Below are 16227 nucleotides of genomic sequence, written 5' to 3' on the forward strand. Positions count from 1 at the left end.
TTTTGTGAAGACCAAAGTCCTAAAAAGATCTGGAATACAGCAATTGAATTAATAGTCGGTGAGTCAGTGCACCAAAATGTATTTGGTCTAGACGTTTGTCTTTACAAACAAGGAAGCAACAACAACAAAAAAACTAAATGCGATTTTTACTCACGTCTGAAATGCAACTGTGTTGATGTCCACATTCTTTTGACCTCTCCTATTTAAAAACAAGTTTATTGGTTCACATCAAAGGAACAAAAGGAAGGGTTTTATCTTCATGATATGTTAACATCATTCGAACATCTAAGTGTATTTTACTAAATTAAAGCTGCCCATTTTTTTGGTACCATGATATGATAATTTTTACATTCGTTAGACATAGTAGGTCTTCCCGTCAAGTAGTTTTTTTCTCACCTTTTCCAGTAAAAGAATACACCCAATGCTACGACAGCGATTAAAATGATTACCAAGGGTAACACCACAGCAAGTACCTTGACGCCTATCAAAGGATGAAAAGCATCCGTCAGTAGGACTACCAAGTTGAGGGAATTGGTTTTCCTCGTAGCTCATAAAGAAAGAGTAACTAGGAAAGACTGTTTCGTCATGCCACGAAAATAAGATAGGAAGGTATTATCAGACCTCTTCACCTTACCCTGCTTGATTTTTAGCCCACCTTAATCATCTTGAAAAATGCTAAATACAGTAAATTCGTGTTTCTCGAACACATTTAATTTGTCTGCACTGAGGTGTATTTTTCATCGAGACTGACCTGGATCAACCTTTCTGCCGACCAAAATTCTGAAACTATGGACTATAAAGGCGACAAAAAAAAACTACAATGTCCCTTTCGACAAAATGGTGGTAGGGTGATGACCCTTGATGATAAAGGAATCAAATAATAAGCTATTGAGTGACATCAGAAACCTAGGCAAGCTCTTGGGCCAGTGTTTTGAAAAAAAAAAATTTAACACATTTTGGTTTTTGGTCAAGTCAACCTTGGTCTCCATAATGGCTACTCGTTAAGAGCAGTTAATGCTTTTCAACATTTAACTACACAAGGTTCAACCTTCGCGATGATTCAACCTGGGTTTTTCGCCAACCTGGGGTGATGTAAAGAGACTCATATAGTTCCAGCTGCAACTATCTTTTTAGTTTCGTCCAATACCACCTTAGCTTAACCATTCGCATGCTCTTTGTGCAATCACAGTCAACTAGATCCTTGTCTGCCTTATTCTACATAAGTCCAACCTCTTTTTTCATTGAAATAAACTTAAAAAAACATAAAACGATGATGATCAAACTTGTAAACTCCTAAACAAGAGTAAGTGAAATAAATATTAATTATGCCGCATAGTTTCAATAATTTCTTTTGCGGTGATTGTTGGGTCGCCATACGCAACTTATGAAGTTCTCTCAACGCGTCGGATGACGAGAAAACACAACGATTAGAAAACAATTTCAGCGGCACCTTCTTTTTTCTTGTTTCCTTGTTGCGCTCCGAGTATTCCCCCTTCTTTGTCTGTGTTAGCTTCTGTCGTCATTTCTGATGGTGGTACAGTTGGCGAACCAGCAAACACTATAAGGTCAAATAAATTTTCAAATTCTAGTTTCTGGTTTTCCTCCAAGTAAATGAATCGAAACATGCACAGGAACTCGCCGTAACAGCACGACGCCGGGGGAACCTAATGAAATGAAGACTAATTCGAGCAAACTTTTCTCATCGCAAAACAAACATATTTAAAAGGGAGGAATGAGATCTGTTTTAATTATTATTGCATCCTGTTTGGGATCGCTGGCGACACTGACTGGCTCTCAGAAGTATCGTGTATACAAGGTTCACACTAATTTTTCCTCTGAATGAAAAACTAAAACAGAGAAACTACAAATCAAATTGTAAAAAAAGTAAAATGATGTAAGAAGTGTGAGAGGAACATTTAACATTCGTGTAATGTAATTTTGGTCAAAAATGATAATCAGTGATTTTAAATCGATCACGTGCTACCCGTTCGTTCGATTTGAACTTCAGCCTATTCAATTACCTTTATGAAATTGAGTGCATTTTGAAATTGACTGGCAGACTAATTAGCTATTGCACACTCTATCAGGTATCGCACCCAATTTGTCTCTACGAGCAAAAGCGGTTACTATACCTGAGCAGCCGTAGATTTCCACCCTCATCGATATATGATTATGCCACTCAACAGGCATCAGGCGAATGTAACGTGCTGTTATTAGTGGACTGAGTATGTTTTTTACAACTGTGTCACTGTCCTGATTTCCATAAAATACCTGATGTTGAGACAGTAAAGGCTTTAAACGGAATCCATAAATGGTCAGTTTGCTGGGTAACTTTCTATTGCATAACCAAGGCCCATGAAAGAACTCTTACGTTCGGTTTAGCATTGTATGGCCTACAATTAACTGCTATACATAAAATAAGCACTTAACTCAAAATGGGGTCAAGCGGCTAACCTCTCTGATCTCTTCAGCAGTAATCATACCTTTGCAGAACTGTCTTCTGTTGCATTATAAAATTCAAAAGTCACTCCGTCACTGCTATACTGTATGAGGTATCTGGACACCCACTGGTTGTTCCCATTCATCCCCTGAGTCGCAACACCTGTCAATCGAGAGTTATCACCGATATCCACTTGAAGCCACTGATTGAAGTTATTGCTCATGGCTGACCACCCACCTCCCATGTTCCCGTCTGCTTTCGAATTTAACCTCGCTTCCTTTGCACCATGATCCTCATCCATTTGGGAGGATACCCTTATGTTGGCAACGGGTATTTCTTTATTCTCCATACCAAGTGCTGCAGCACATCCTGTGTTTGAAAAAATATATATTGTTTTAAAAGTTAATATTTTGGATCGTTTCAATATAGCAACACATTAGAATAACCTTCCAAGAACAAGATTCTGCTTAGTTGGTTAAACAGCTCTGATTGCTTCATTTCATTACGTAAGGGACCATATCTGTAAAATGTATGGCGTTTTGTTCTTGTCAATAATTTTATTTATGGAATGATTAGTTATAATTGTTCCTTTAAAGCACCTGGACAGCCATAGATCTCTATCCTCATAGAGATATGATTGTGCCACTCTACCGGTATAAGCCGTATGAACCTTGTTGTGATTGGTGGGCTCAAACTGTTGTAAACCACTGCCTCGCTGTTTTGATTTCCAGTAAAAACCTTTTTAGACAAAAACAAGGAAAAATGTTGATATCTTGCATGCGAGAAATTCTTATCCCATATCAAAATTAGATGACAAATTTGTCGCATCAAAGGAGTGTTCTTGATAGAAATTATAACAGTCTTATTGTGGAGCTGGGTTTATCTCATACATTTTTGTCACAGTAAGGAGAAGAAGTACAATATTCGTTTCCCTTAGGTGCACTTTTTTCGAGGCTTAGCTACGTAAGTCATCAGGAAGACCACTTTTTAAAGTTGGAGACGATTACTCTTAAAATGGTGTAACATACCCTCGCAACGCTAGCATTAGATGGTTTGTACACCTGGAAGCTTTGGCCATCCTCACTGTTCTCCATCGTATACTTGGTCACCCACTGATCGTACCCATTCCTTCCTTGAGTGGCCACACGTGTCACACGTGTGTAAGTACCAAGATCTACTTGAAGCCATTGGTTAGCATCATTTATGAGAGATGACCAACCTCCCCCAAAGCCACCGTCCGCTTTATAATTTAACCTGGCTTGACTTGCAGGGCTATTGTCATCCAAAATCGATGATGTAGTTATCTTTGAGTCAGCGATATTTCCGCTTTCCATACCAAGAGGTGCGATGCAGTCTACGAGATGCAAATCAAGAATCAGGAAGAAAAATGTAATTTCCTTTGAGGGAATGGTTAGATCTAATTTAAATAGCTACCGATAATAGACACTAACTGGTCGAATTTAATTTTTTTCAACCTAGAAGACACGTACTGCTATGGCCTTTTCATAATCAGGTAAAACCAAAAACTAGTTCGTGGATGGAAACGATGATGCGGTTGACTTGATTAATCTAAAGCTACATCTTTTTCATTGATTAATTGAACTAAGATGAAGACTTTTACCACAAGCCGCTGCTAAGATTTCTGTAACCCGTTTTTCAAAATGTCCTTAGTCAGGTTATTGAAGGAAAAACTTTTCAACCTCGAAAGGATTGACTCTACCTGGGCATCCGTAAATCTCAATTCTCATTGATATGTGTTTATGCCACTCTAGCGGTAATAATCGGACGAAACGTGTTCTGATTGGCTCACTCAGTCTTTTGACTACAACTGTGGAACTGTCGTCATTTCCATCGAAAACCTTCAAAAGAAAGTTTAAACAAACAACGTAATTAACAGTCAGTTTGCTTTCTTTCCTCACAATTACCCAGAAACTTACTTACCCACCTAACCACCCATCGAGCCACCTGCTCTCCCCCAACCAGTCATTTACACCACACAAATTGCCTAAACTGGGCTGAACGTTTCTCGTTCATATCCATAGGCATCATATTGATCATACCATTACGGTGTACGATAAACATTAATTACTGTCACTCAGAATTCATAGTTAGAATACAGCGCTAAGGGCATACCTGTGCAGAACTGTGTTCTGCTTTCTTGTAAAATTGGAAATTTATCCCAGAATAGCTAAATTGTATTCTGTATTTTGTCACCCACTCGTCGAGTCCATCTATCCCCTGTGTTGCTACACGCGTCACAATTACTTTACTTCCAAGGTCCACTTGAAACCATTGATAAAGGTCGTTCTTGCAAGCAGACCACCCCCCATTTTTACCATCAGTGACTGTTTGACTGTGCAACCTGGCATGTGCTGGAGCACGATCATCATTCAGTTGTGAGGAGGCAGATATTTGCGCATCAGAGATGAATTTACTTTCCATGCCGAGGGAGGATACACAGCCTGAGTATGTCGAAAGAAACATATCGCAGATATAGCCACAAAAAGGTTGAAAACCTTTTACTAATGATCTTGTAATGCGTACAATTAACATCTGGAATCGCTTTTAACCTGCCATACCACCCACTTGACCGATCAAATTCAAAAGTTGAGTTCATACCATACAGGAACGTTATCGCCCCAACAAACTTTTAAAAGCTAGATGGTTAAATTATCCTTATCAACGTTACGATGACAACAGGTCCCGAATTTTTCCTCAAATTTTTTCGCGCCAGGGGCTGGTTTTGTGACTTTACTTCTATCGTTTAACGGGTAACTAATACCGCTGTCGTGATTTGCAAATGTGTTTTTTGCTTGTACAGCTACGTGTACGACAAATGAAAACAAATAATAATAATCAAGATAATAATGATTTTAATAACTATGGCGGTAGAGATAATAATGGTGATCAGAGTGATGATACTAACTTTAACCTTAATAGTTAATAATGAGAAAAAATGACAGTGATAAGAATAAAGGTGATAAATATTACAAACAATAGAAAATATGAAGAGAAATGGACTTACCTGGACAGCCATAAATCTCAACCCTCATGGATATGTGTCGGTACCAACTCACCGGTCTAATTCGTATGTAGCGTGCTCTGATTGGTTCGCGTATTTCGTGATAAACGACGGTCTCTCTGTCACTATTTCCACGAAAGACCTATGTAAATTATCAAGACAGGTGGAAAATTAGCTTTCGATCAGAACATCGATAAAGGTTTCGTACACTCCCGAACAATAAAGCTTCTGGGAAGTTTCCCATTTGGGGTTACGTTGTCACATTGTCTTTTATAATTCTAAGATTTTATGTTCACTCCAGATCACTAATAGATAGAAAAAATAAAACTACTTAAGTATACTTTTTCAGTTTCGAGTGGCTTCTCCTTATAAAACTGAAAAGTTACTCCATCGTCACTATACTGCAACTTATATGCTGTCACATATTCGTCATAGCTTTGTCTGCCTTGGGTCGCTATACCAGTCACTGTCGTGTATTGACCAAGATCCACTTTAAACCACTGGTTTAAATCATTTGCACGTGATGACCAACTTCCTGAGGTTCCCGGAAGTTTCTTATAATGTAACCTTCCTTGCCTGGCCCCATGATTGCCATCCCACTGTGAAGAAGCACTTATCTGTGCATCGGTGATTGCCCCGCTATCCATGCCAAGTGGCGCTGCACAACCTGTTTGTATTGAAAAAGGACAAGAAAGTGAAAGGTGTATCTCTTGTCCAACAGTTAAAATCTTCGTTTCAGCGGAGCATGATACGTTTGTTCTCTAACCTTAAATTTTCAAAAATTAATAAATCGGAACATTCCTCATCCGGCTCCCACGATGTTTTTTTTTTAATTGTCAAAGAATTATATTGATAGTCTGGTAGATTTTTAAGGTTTCAGTTCCTTTTAAGGCTTTATTAAATCGTTTCTACCGCGTCAACTGTGTCGGGCTATTGCCAGTACGAATTGTACCTGGGCATCCGTAGATCTCCATTCTCATCGATATCCGGTCGTTCCAGGCCAGCGGTTTCAGTCGAATGTAACGAGTGGTTATTGGTGGGCTCAATATATTATAAACAACAGTATTTTGGTCTTGATTCCCATCGAACTCCTAAACAATAGACAAAGGAATAATCATGTTTCATTTCGTTTGATGACGTATTCCAAACTTTTGTCCCAGTGTAAACAAAACTGTTCCGCTAGTAGTCTGTTAACAACTGGTAAAGCTAGATTCCTGCTGAAAGTTCTTAGATTACACACTGACTTCCCAATACTATTCGAGAAGATATCTTCTCACCAGGCTGGGGTCATACTATTCATAACTTTTGCCGTCATAAGAAGCCGAGTCTACTCAGTGATTCGTTAGTAGGTAACCGACAGTAGTAGGTGATTACACGGGCTGCAAGTCTTTATAACGTTTAGAGTTTTTCGGTGAAGCGGCCACTGATGTTATCCCATACAGTGCCACAGTAATCAAAGTACGGTTCAACAATTGACTGAGACAGGTCAGAATTTGGAATAAAAAGCTTAGTGGATGAATAAATGAATAGATGGAAGAATGACTGGATTGGAAGATAAATGGATTGAGCGACTGCATGGATAAATGGGTGGATGAATAAAAGGATGAATGGATGGATTTATGGACGGATGGAGGGTAGAAGAGAGGGAGGGAAAGAGAAATGGATAGATGGATAGATAGATGAACTTCTTTTTTCGACCATGTTTCTTTTTCTCTTTTCTTTCTCTTGTGTTAGCTTTACACTCTTTCATGAAGCAGCAGCGAACGTTATCTGCACAATATCTGTTGACAAAAGTCTGTAATTTGGCAGAGAAAATGAAAGTTTAGGATATCTGGTACCTTTGCAGAGCTGGATGTAGCTTCTTTGTAGAGGTGGAAGGTTATTCCATCATCACTATATTGTAACATATATCTGGTCACCCACTGATCGTAGCCATTCATCCCCTGAGTCGCCAAACGCGTCACTTTTGTGTAACTACCAAAATTCACTTGAAGCCATTGGTCACGATCATTTGTGAGAGCTGACCAACCCCCAACTTTGTAACCATCCGCTTGGAAATGTAACCTGGCCTGTGATGCAGAGTGATAACCATCCAGTTGTGATGATGCAGTTATCTGAGTATCAGATATCGATCCAAATGCCATTCCGAGAGGATTTATGCAACCTTAGTTTGACAAAAAAAGAATGATGACAGTTTATAACAGATGCCATTATTTGATTGATAATGGCTACCTACTCCTGTCAGATATCGTCATTCACCAAATGCAAAGCACCCCAGATAGCCTTTCCAAAAATGATTAACATGGGGGACAAGAGATGCAATTTGTTATTTGTACAGCAGCTCAAAAAGAAAGTCAAACGTTGGTATCAAATAAGTCTCCATAAAAGTATGTAGGATTATTCTAGATACCTGGACAGCCATAGATCTCAGTTCTCATTGATATTCGATTGTGCCACTCAGCGGGTTTGAATCGAATGTAACGCGTTATAATTGGTGGAGTCAGTGTGTTGTACACGACAGTGTCACTGTCCGTATTTCCATTGAAAACCTTGATAGAAAACGCAAAATACCTTAGATGATTACTCAAATTTTTTGGAATTGATCTTTCTTAGCGCCTAAGTACAAAATGCCGCAGTTCTAGTTTCTTACAGTTCGTTTCAGATTATCAACATTCTGATTAGGGTTGTCTACCATCGATTGGATGCACGTCGATCTCCAAGACTACAAATGTTTTAGCCAGTCTAATCCACATCATTCCAGAACTGAACGCGCAAAGGATGAGCTCTAAAATTTTTTAGTGGTAAAACTTCGACAAATAAAATTGATGTGAGATTTCTATTCTCAAAACGCGTAAGTTAAAAGGAAACAAAATTTAGTGGCTATCGTGGCTTTTAGTGGTTACCGAAAATTTTATTTATTGTCGCTGGATTCCTATAAAGTTGACATGGGAATATTGAAATAGACTGGAAAGGCTTTACTTATTGGGATGGAACGAAATTTGTTTTGTAAATTTTTACTGCCTATTGCTTTGGTGTCGACATTTTGTAACTGAAATCTGGGAAAACTGCTTCACGATACAAACCTGCGCAGCAAAATGTCCTGGATCCTCAAAGAAATGAAAGATGTCCTCATTTTCACCATATTGCAGTCTGAACTTGGTCACCCACTCGTCATGCCCATTCCTCCCCTGCGTAGCAATGCCCGTCACCCGTATGTAACTACCAAGATCCACCTGAAGCCATTGGTCTACGTCATTTTTAAGCGCTGACCAGCTTCCTCCGTTTTCTCTATTTGCCTTTGAATGTAACCTGGAATGCTTTGCAGAGTGATTTTCATCCAGCTGCGTTGACGACTTGATTTGAGAATCCGAAATTTTGCGATTTTCCATGCCATACGGGGACGTACAGCCTACATTAAAAACGGAAACGATGCTTTTAGGAGATAGTCTTTCGACTAAAGGTACAAGGATTGACTGGGGCTGGGTTTAATTCTTTCTGTAACAATACAAGCTCTGAATCAGGAATATGATTATAGACAGAAACGTCTGTAACCCATTCATAAAAACTGTAACAACATTTCAGGAACTAAATAATCATCGGTTAAACGTATTTATGAGTAAAAACATAGCAATAGATTTTTTCCATGAGAGAGTGGCCCAAGCGTCGATACGGTAGCACACTTGAATGACGTTTACTGTCAAGTTACACATTGGACACCGAAAAAGGCTTTTTATACCCTCCAGTTACAATCATGACATCAAAACTGCTTTCTTAGTGCTTTTATCTGTCTGTTGATAACCAATTACGTTCGATAATGTTGGCATAGTCACTAGTTTAAAAATTGCAAAATACCTGGACAGCCATATAAATCCATCCTCATCGAGATGTGGTTATTCCACGTCATTGGTTTTAGCCGTATGTACCGAGCTGTTATTGGCGAAGTTAGTTTGTTGTATACGACAGTATCTGAATCTCGGTTTCCATCAAACACCTAAGTATAATAAAAGTAGATTTTAAAGAAATATTCCAGGATTTAAACATTGTTTGAGGACACTCCCATCTGTTTCTCCTTTCAAGATGCGTCATAGTTGATATTTCATTCACATCTGTAGTGCAGAATGTATTGGGTAAGGGAAAACATCCCTAATACGTTAATGAATTAAGTGAGGTCCATGGTAATAATCTATTTTTCAACAATTTGCTCTATAATGATTTAAATAGCCTATAGGGTAAGCCTATCAAGTAAGGTTTTACCTGTGAAATGGATACCACACCTTTTCGGAGTTGCTGTCAGGTTCCTTGTAGAACGTGAAGGTCACACCATCATCGCTATATTGCAAGCTGTATTTGGTAACCCATTCTTTGAATCCGTTTCTTCCTTGGGTCGCTACTACCGTTACCCGCGCAAAAGTATTAAGATCCACCTGTAGCCACTGGTTACGATCATCTGTGAGAGCCGTCCAGCCACCTTGCTTTTGACTGTTTCTCGTAAGGTGTAGTCTACCTTGTATTGCAGAATGGTTTCCATCCAGTTGCGAGGAAGCACTTATCTGAGCATCTTCTATTGCCTGACTTTCCATTCCAAGAGCAGTCATACATGCTGAATTTGTTGTTAAGAGATAAGCGTTAGATATAGTTACTATCCAAACTTTACACGACACTTTTATTCACTTTCTCTTTCAATAATTGCCTCTGATAAACTACTGTAGTCACTAAAAGGATTGGTTGATTTCAGTCAAAATTACTACAATAAAAGACCTAAATTATATCCAAAGTATTCATCTCACTTCACCCTCTATTTCTCTCAAAATTCTCTAATCAATGATGTACGAAACATGATGTTGCGACGCTGAGATCCTTCTGACTCGCTGGTATATGCCTGTGGCTGAAAGACTGTTTTTAAAATTTGACAGCTAATCTTGAAGTCCTATCAAGCTTCTCAGTCAATCTAGTTATTTGTTTTCTAACGTTTTTTTGGCCAGTGGATTCTAAAAACCAGATTAATAATCGCCATACCTGGACAGCCAAAGATCTCTGTTGTCATGGAAATCTTATTGTGCCAACTGATTGGTATAAATCGTATAAACCTTGCTGTGATTGGAGGATTCAGATTGTTATATACAATGGCATCACTTCCTTTATTCCCATTCAGCACCTGTAAATTGTGAGCAGCATGGATTAAGTCTATTTTTGGAAGGGCCTTCGGAAGTGACAAACACTGTCTTTTCAAGGCCCTTACCTTTCATTTGTAATCAGAGTCAGAGTATGTGTCATAGTAAAATTTCAAGAAAATAAAAAAATATATGCATGTTTCAAAATTATTGCATTTGTTGAAAACAGTATGGATTAAAGAGTTGTCACCTAAAGCGCCTTTGGATATCGCTCTTGTATATCACACGCATGTGACAGCTAACTAAGACATACCGTCCATTCGCTGTCACCCTGTTGCTTGTAATTCTGGAGGTTTTTTCCATCGTCACTGAATTGTAACTTGTATTTGGTCACCCACTCGTTGTTGACATTCAACCCTTGAGTCGCCACACGCGTAACTCTTGTATAACTCCCAAGATCGACCTGCAGCCATTGGTTTTCGTCGTTTGTCTGAGCTGACCATCCCCCGGCGTTGTTTTCTTCTTCTTTAAAATTCAACCTGGCCTTACTTGGCGAATGGTTGTCATCCAGTCGCGTAGAAGAACTGACCTGGTCATCAGTGATCGTTCCATCCTCCATACCAAGCGGTTCAAAGCATCCTGAATTGTTTTGAAAAAAAGGACAAAAATTAAGAGAGAAGAAGAAGAAGTAAAATGAAGTAGAAAAAGAGAAAGAGCGAGAAGAATAAGAAAAAGCGAATGGGGTTCTCTATCTATTGCTGGAATGAGCTAACCAATCTCCGATTTGCTGCACAAGCGGCCCGCTTGAAGCGCGCTGGAAAACGCCAGTGACTAAGTTGAGATTTGTTTTAGTTTTCATTTGATTGGCTGAGATGATGACACAGAGCGTAGTACAGCAAAATCAAAGCAATCCAGTATCACTTTTTGATATAATTAATCGAAATCTGCTCTGGTCGAGAATTGACAGACGTAATCGAAGATGTGGTCTGAGAGAGCTGTCCTTTCTGCAATGGCTAGTTCTGGTATTTGTTCGAGTTCTCCACTACCTGTGTTTGACGGATGTACACTTTTTAGCTGCAGTTTTTATCCAGACTATTATTTCAATTTTTAATGCTTATATTATTACGTTCACTTCATGAAACACTTTATAAAAACTTGAGCGAATGACCCTCTAAAGTTTACAACTAATATGAAAGAGGTTCCAACAAGTCTTGGTTCCAATCTTTACCACTACTGAAACAGTAACAGTGAAGCAGATTCTGATGTACCCGTTGAGATTGGTTTTAGTTCTGCATTTCAGTGGCGGAGATAGTGGCGCGAATCTTCCATACCAATCACAGTGCAAAGTAAAGCAAAATCAAGGCAATCTAGGATCACTATCGGTGATTAATTGAAACTTGCTTTGGTAGAAAATTGGCTGCCTTTAATGCATTGCCTAATTTATATATCAGTTCTAATTCTCAACTACATGTAATTTGTAATTAGGACATTTCTTTTAGCTGTTATATCTTATACAGAATGTTTCAACCTTTAATATTATATTATTGCGTTTATGTAATGAAGTATTTTATAAAAGCTAATGCGAATGACACTTTGAAAGATTAAGTTTACCAGTAGGTACAAATTAATACAACTACTGCAACAGCAACAATAAGATACACCACGATGTACCTGCGCAGCCATAGATTTCCACTCTCATAGAGATGTGACTTTGCCATTCCACCGGAATGAACCGGATGTAACGTGCCGTAATTTGCCTTGCCAATTTGTGGTACACAATGCTGTCTCGGTCTTGATTACCACTAAACACCTGAAAAGAATATCATCATCTCTTATTCTATAGAGACATTGTGACAAGTAGATTTATGCTGACTTCTGAAACTCATTACAGAGCCGAGGACAAGTCTTCTATAACCGGATTGATCCTTCAGAAGATGAATGAAGTTTAACTTGTTACGAATCTGAATAGATTTACTATGAAGAATTTTTTTTTTTTTAATCGAAGATGGCTAAGGAGGAAAAACCACAAAGCATATCCCGCCGGAATTTTTCCTATCAAATCTCCTCGCCTTTGACAGCTTTAATTTACTTGGATTGTAAAATATTCACTTTCATAGTTTACCATGATTTCTAAAATTGGCTTTTGATTCTTTTCTCATTTTTTTCCCCTTTTCGGAAGTTTCCGTACGGTTGAAAGTGATTTTTTTCTCTTCTGGAAAACGTATTGCATTTAGAATTTGAAATGGGTAAATTTTGTATGGCACTAGTGGTAGTTCTATAACATCACTACCGTGGCTGGCCTTCGCACTCTTTATCACTCATGTCTGTTACCAAACATAAAAAAAAAACAAGAAGAAAGACGAAAATACCTTGAATGAGTTGTCGCCTTTTTCTATGTAAAAATGAAAGTTCACTCCATCAGTACTATATTGCAACCTGTACTTAGTCACCCACTGCTGTAATCGTGGTGCATTCCTTCCCTGAGTCGCGACACCGGTCACAGTGGTATAGCTGCCAAGATCGACTTGAAGCCACTGTTTGAGATCCAGTACACGAGTTGACCAGGCTCCTCTCTTTACTCCAGTCAACTTCAAATTCAGCCTAGCCCTTGATGTGTCATGATTGCCATCCCACTGTGTAGAGGCGGTTATTTGTGCATCTTTGATTGCTCCACTTTCCATACCAAGAGGTGTGCTACACACTGAAATAAGTGAACATAAATTAACTGAGTAAGACATCGTTCAACTCGTTTGGAGCTTGGAAAAGAGAAAAGATCTGGGTTCTTTTCGAAGAATCGAGTTTTAGAATCTCGCATATGCGAGATTCTAAAACTCGATTCTTCGAAAATATATATATATATATATAATACATAGAGTTAAGTGTAAGGACGAAGTAACGAAGAGGCCAACTCTTGACTGTTCTGGACGAGTTTAATGCACGACGTTTCGGCCGTTCAGCCTTCTTCAGGTTAAAAATTAAAAGTTAAAGAGCTATTTACAATGATTGAGTTAATGTAATTACATTGCGCGTGGTAGCTCTAATTTACCTGCATCAGACTGTAATTCCACTCTCTCGAGCGATGTTACATTTGTATCTGCGTTATTTGTGTTATTTATCCTTCTACTTTAAAACTGATTCTTTATTTGCCGGTATACTTTCAAATCATAGGCTCAGAGGAAGTACCTCATGGGATGTCATAATTATTCATTTGAGAGGTGAGAACTTTAAATCTTTACCATCTTTTTCCAATAGGGCGTGATGACCAATTTAGAAGCGTTAGCCAGGGCACCAAAACTTGGAGCCAAAAGTAGACCAAGACGACAATTATTTAAAAGTCACATGAATTAACGGCCAAACAGTGAAAAGAAAAAGAAAGGAATACGAAGGCGATCTTGGCAGTAATGAGCACCACTCAAGCAGAAGTATTCATATCCATTTCCTAATTAAACCTCAGTTCACATTTTTGATTTTCATATATTCACAGTCAGTGACAAAACTATCTGCAAATGATAGCAAATTCAACCTGTGCACAAGCAAGTAATATAATACGTTCAAATTATGTCAAAAGATTTACGCTCTAGGAACGAAGTAGCTCACAAGGTGAATGATCAAATAAAATGAAATCATAAAAGTCTCAAAACATGATGAATAAGCTGCCAAATATATGTAAAATATAGCCGGAACAGATACGCGAAATCAACTTAAAGAAAGAATAAAATCGCCTATAGGGGTTAATAAATGAAATCTTAACCTTGAAACCGCAAAATATGGTATATAGATAAATCAATTTGAAGACAAGGATTACTGATTTCAAGACTTTGACTGAAGCCCGTTTCTTTCCAGTTGAGTATTCTTCTGCACGTTTGCTCTTCGTTTCCAAGGTCTACAAAGGTTTACTTTGATCAAGAATGGAGCAAACGCCTTGATGATTTTAGCGCACGGTCCAACAAGATATTTCCATATCGATTGTTGGGACTTTTTTCGTTGTCGATTTTAAGAATTTGAAGCCCTTTTCTTTCCAATTGAGCATTCCTACGCACATTTCTCTCTTTGTTCAAGAGGTCTAAACGGATGCATTTTGATCAAGGATGGAGCGAAAAGAAGGAAAAATCAGCCTTACCCTTTTTGCCCAACGACAGATGCCATTTTGACTTTTTTTGATAACTCAGTGTACTCAGGTAAAAATTTCGCCCTTAGTTTCAATCCTTAGGTTATTGAACGGAAGACAATAGTATAATACTGGGAACAAAGGTAAGCCTAATACGGGGAGGCAGGAGATGACGCGTTTGATCAAAGTTTTAATGCATACATTTATTGTCTAACAGATCACAGAATGGGGTGAGTGAGTTAGTGAATGAGTGAATTTTCCTTCCATACTGAAAAACCTTACGGTAAGACCTACGTCATACCACGAGGTAAAAAAGGCCTGTTAAAAGGCACCCCTATTTGATTTTTTATTGGCATTATTTGTTACTGTTAAAACGTTACCTGTACAACCGTAGATCTCTATTCTCATCGCTATGTTTTTATACCACGCTATGGGTAAGATCCTTATGTATCGTGCTGTGATTGGAGGTTTAAGAATGTTGAAAACAGCAGTGTCACTATCACCATTTCCGGGAAATATCTAAGCGAGAAAAACACAGAAAGCATTAAGGAAAAATGATGCGTAAGGCTTGCGGATGATTAACAATGAAAGAAAAGAGCTCTGCGTCTGCCTTTTGTGATATATCTGAATGACAATCTCTAGTGGAGGTTTGTACAGCTTAGGAAAATACTCAATTACTAGAGAGGCTCTTTGGCTGGAAACCATCCCTTGAGATCTACAGTGTATTATGGCTTTTTCTCTCATTGGGTCAGAAAGCCACTTTCCTTTGCTTGATACAAATTCGTCGAATTGCAGCAATAGCGAGAAAATTAACGCCGCTTGAATTGTTTATTTTTTGTCGTAAGACTGCTTTTAGCCAGATTGCATGTACAAATAAACATTGATAGAATTATAAAATCTCTTATTTAAATTTATTTCTTTATTTTTTTTACCATACCAATAATTCTCAAGGTAGCTCTGCACTGAATTGGTAGGCGCCACATACCTTGGGGTTGCCAACACTTTCCATGTAAGACTTGAAAGTGATTTCGTTAATACTGTACTCTAACTGGAAGGAAGTCACCCACTGCTCATAGCCATCCATCCCTTGAGTTGCTACTCGTGTTACTCGAGTATAACTATTAAGATCCACTTGAAGCCATTGATTACGGTCATTTGTTAGAGGAAGCCAACCTCCCTGTTTTATCCCACTCATCTTGGTATTCAGTCTGGCGCGCTTTGGCGCATGATTATCATCCAATTGTGATGATGCACTGATTTGGTCATCGGAGATCAGTCCGCTCTCCATACCGACGGGTGCAATGCAATCTAAAGGAGAAAAAGGACAATCAATTATCCTAACCAAATTCCCAGCCTGGGTACGTGATTTGTGATATGATGTTTTTTGTCGAGTCATACTTATTGACGAAATGCTGATGACACCTTTCCTTTCTTTCCCTTCCATTCTCCGCCACTAACATATTGGTTTTAATTTATTTGTGTGTATGCGTATAAACTTTTTGTTATTTACCAAAGTTGCGATTGGTTTGGGAAATTTAAGTAACTT

At 38.5% G+C, this 16227-nt stretch overlaps 1 protein-coding gene across 5 annotated transcripts in view; it reads right to left on the minus strand.

Annotated features, from left to right (window-relative positions):
• LOC131788548 (uncharacterized) overlaps nt 1-16227 on the minus strand; it is a 29215-nt gene that overhangs the window by 2720 nt on the left and 10268 nt on the right. For 4 of the 5 annotated variants that reach the window (XM_066162919.1, XM_066162918.1, XM_066162917.1 and 1 more), the window contains exons 12-34: nt 15667-15989; nt 15062-15200; nt 12943-13274; nt 12245-12383; nt 10887-11212; nt 10479-10617; nt 9737-10062; nt 9315-9453; nt 8546-8871; nt 7873-8011; nt 7301-7626; nt 6415-6553; nt 5804-6129; nt 5466-5604; nt 4574-4902; nt 4161-4299; nt 3469-3794; nt 3040-3178; nt 2484-2809; nt 2133-2271; nt 1451-1558; nt 397-481; nt 155-199 (exon numbers count right to left, since the gene is read on the minus strand). In XM_066162919.1, the coding sequence (XP_066019016.1) occupies nt 155-199; nt 397-481; nt 1451-1558; nt 2133-2271; nt 2484-2809; nt 3040-3178; nt 3469-3794; nt 4161-4299; nt 4574-4902; nt 5466-5604; nt 5804-6129; nt 6415-6553; nt 7301-7626; nt 7873-8011; nt 8546-8871; nt 9315-9453; nt 9737-10062; nt 10479-10617; nt 10887-11212; nt 12245-12383; nt 12943-13274; nt 15062-15200; nt 15667-15989 (4894 nt within the window). Of the gene's footprint in view, nt 1-154; nt 200-396; nt 482-1450; nt 1665-2132; nt 2272-2483; nt 2810-3039; nt 3179-3468; nt 3795-4160; nt 4300-4573; nt 4903-5465; nt 5605-5803; nt 6130-6414; nt 6554-7300; nt 7627-7872; nt 8012-8545; nt 8872-9314; nt 9454-9736; nt 10063-10478; nt 10618-10886; nt 11213-12244; nt 12384-12942; nt 13275-15061; nt 15201-15666; nt 15990-16227 lie in introns of those variants that run through there. The other variant, XM_066162920.1, reaches the window with a different exon arrangement.

Source organism: Pocillopora verrucosa, chromosome 3, assembly GCF_036669915.1.
Source record: "Pocillopora verrucosa isolate sample1 chromosome 3, ASM3666991v2, whole genome shotgun sequence".
NCBI classification, from domain to species: domain Eukaryota; kingdom Metazoa; phylum Cnidaria; class Anthozoa; order Scleractinia; family Pocilloporidae; genus Pocillopora; species Pocillopora verrucosa.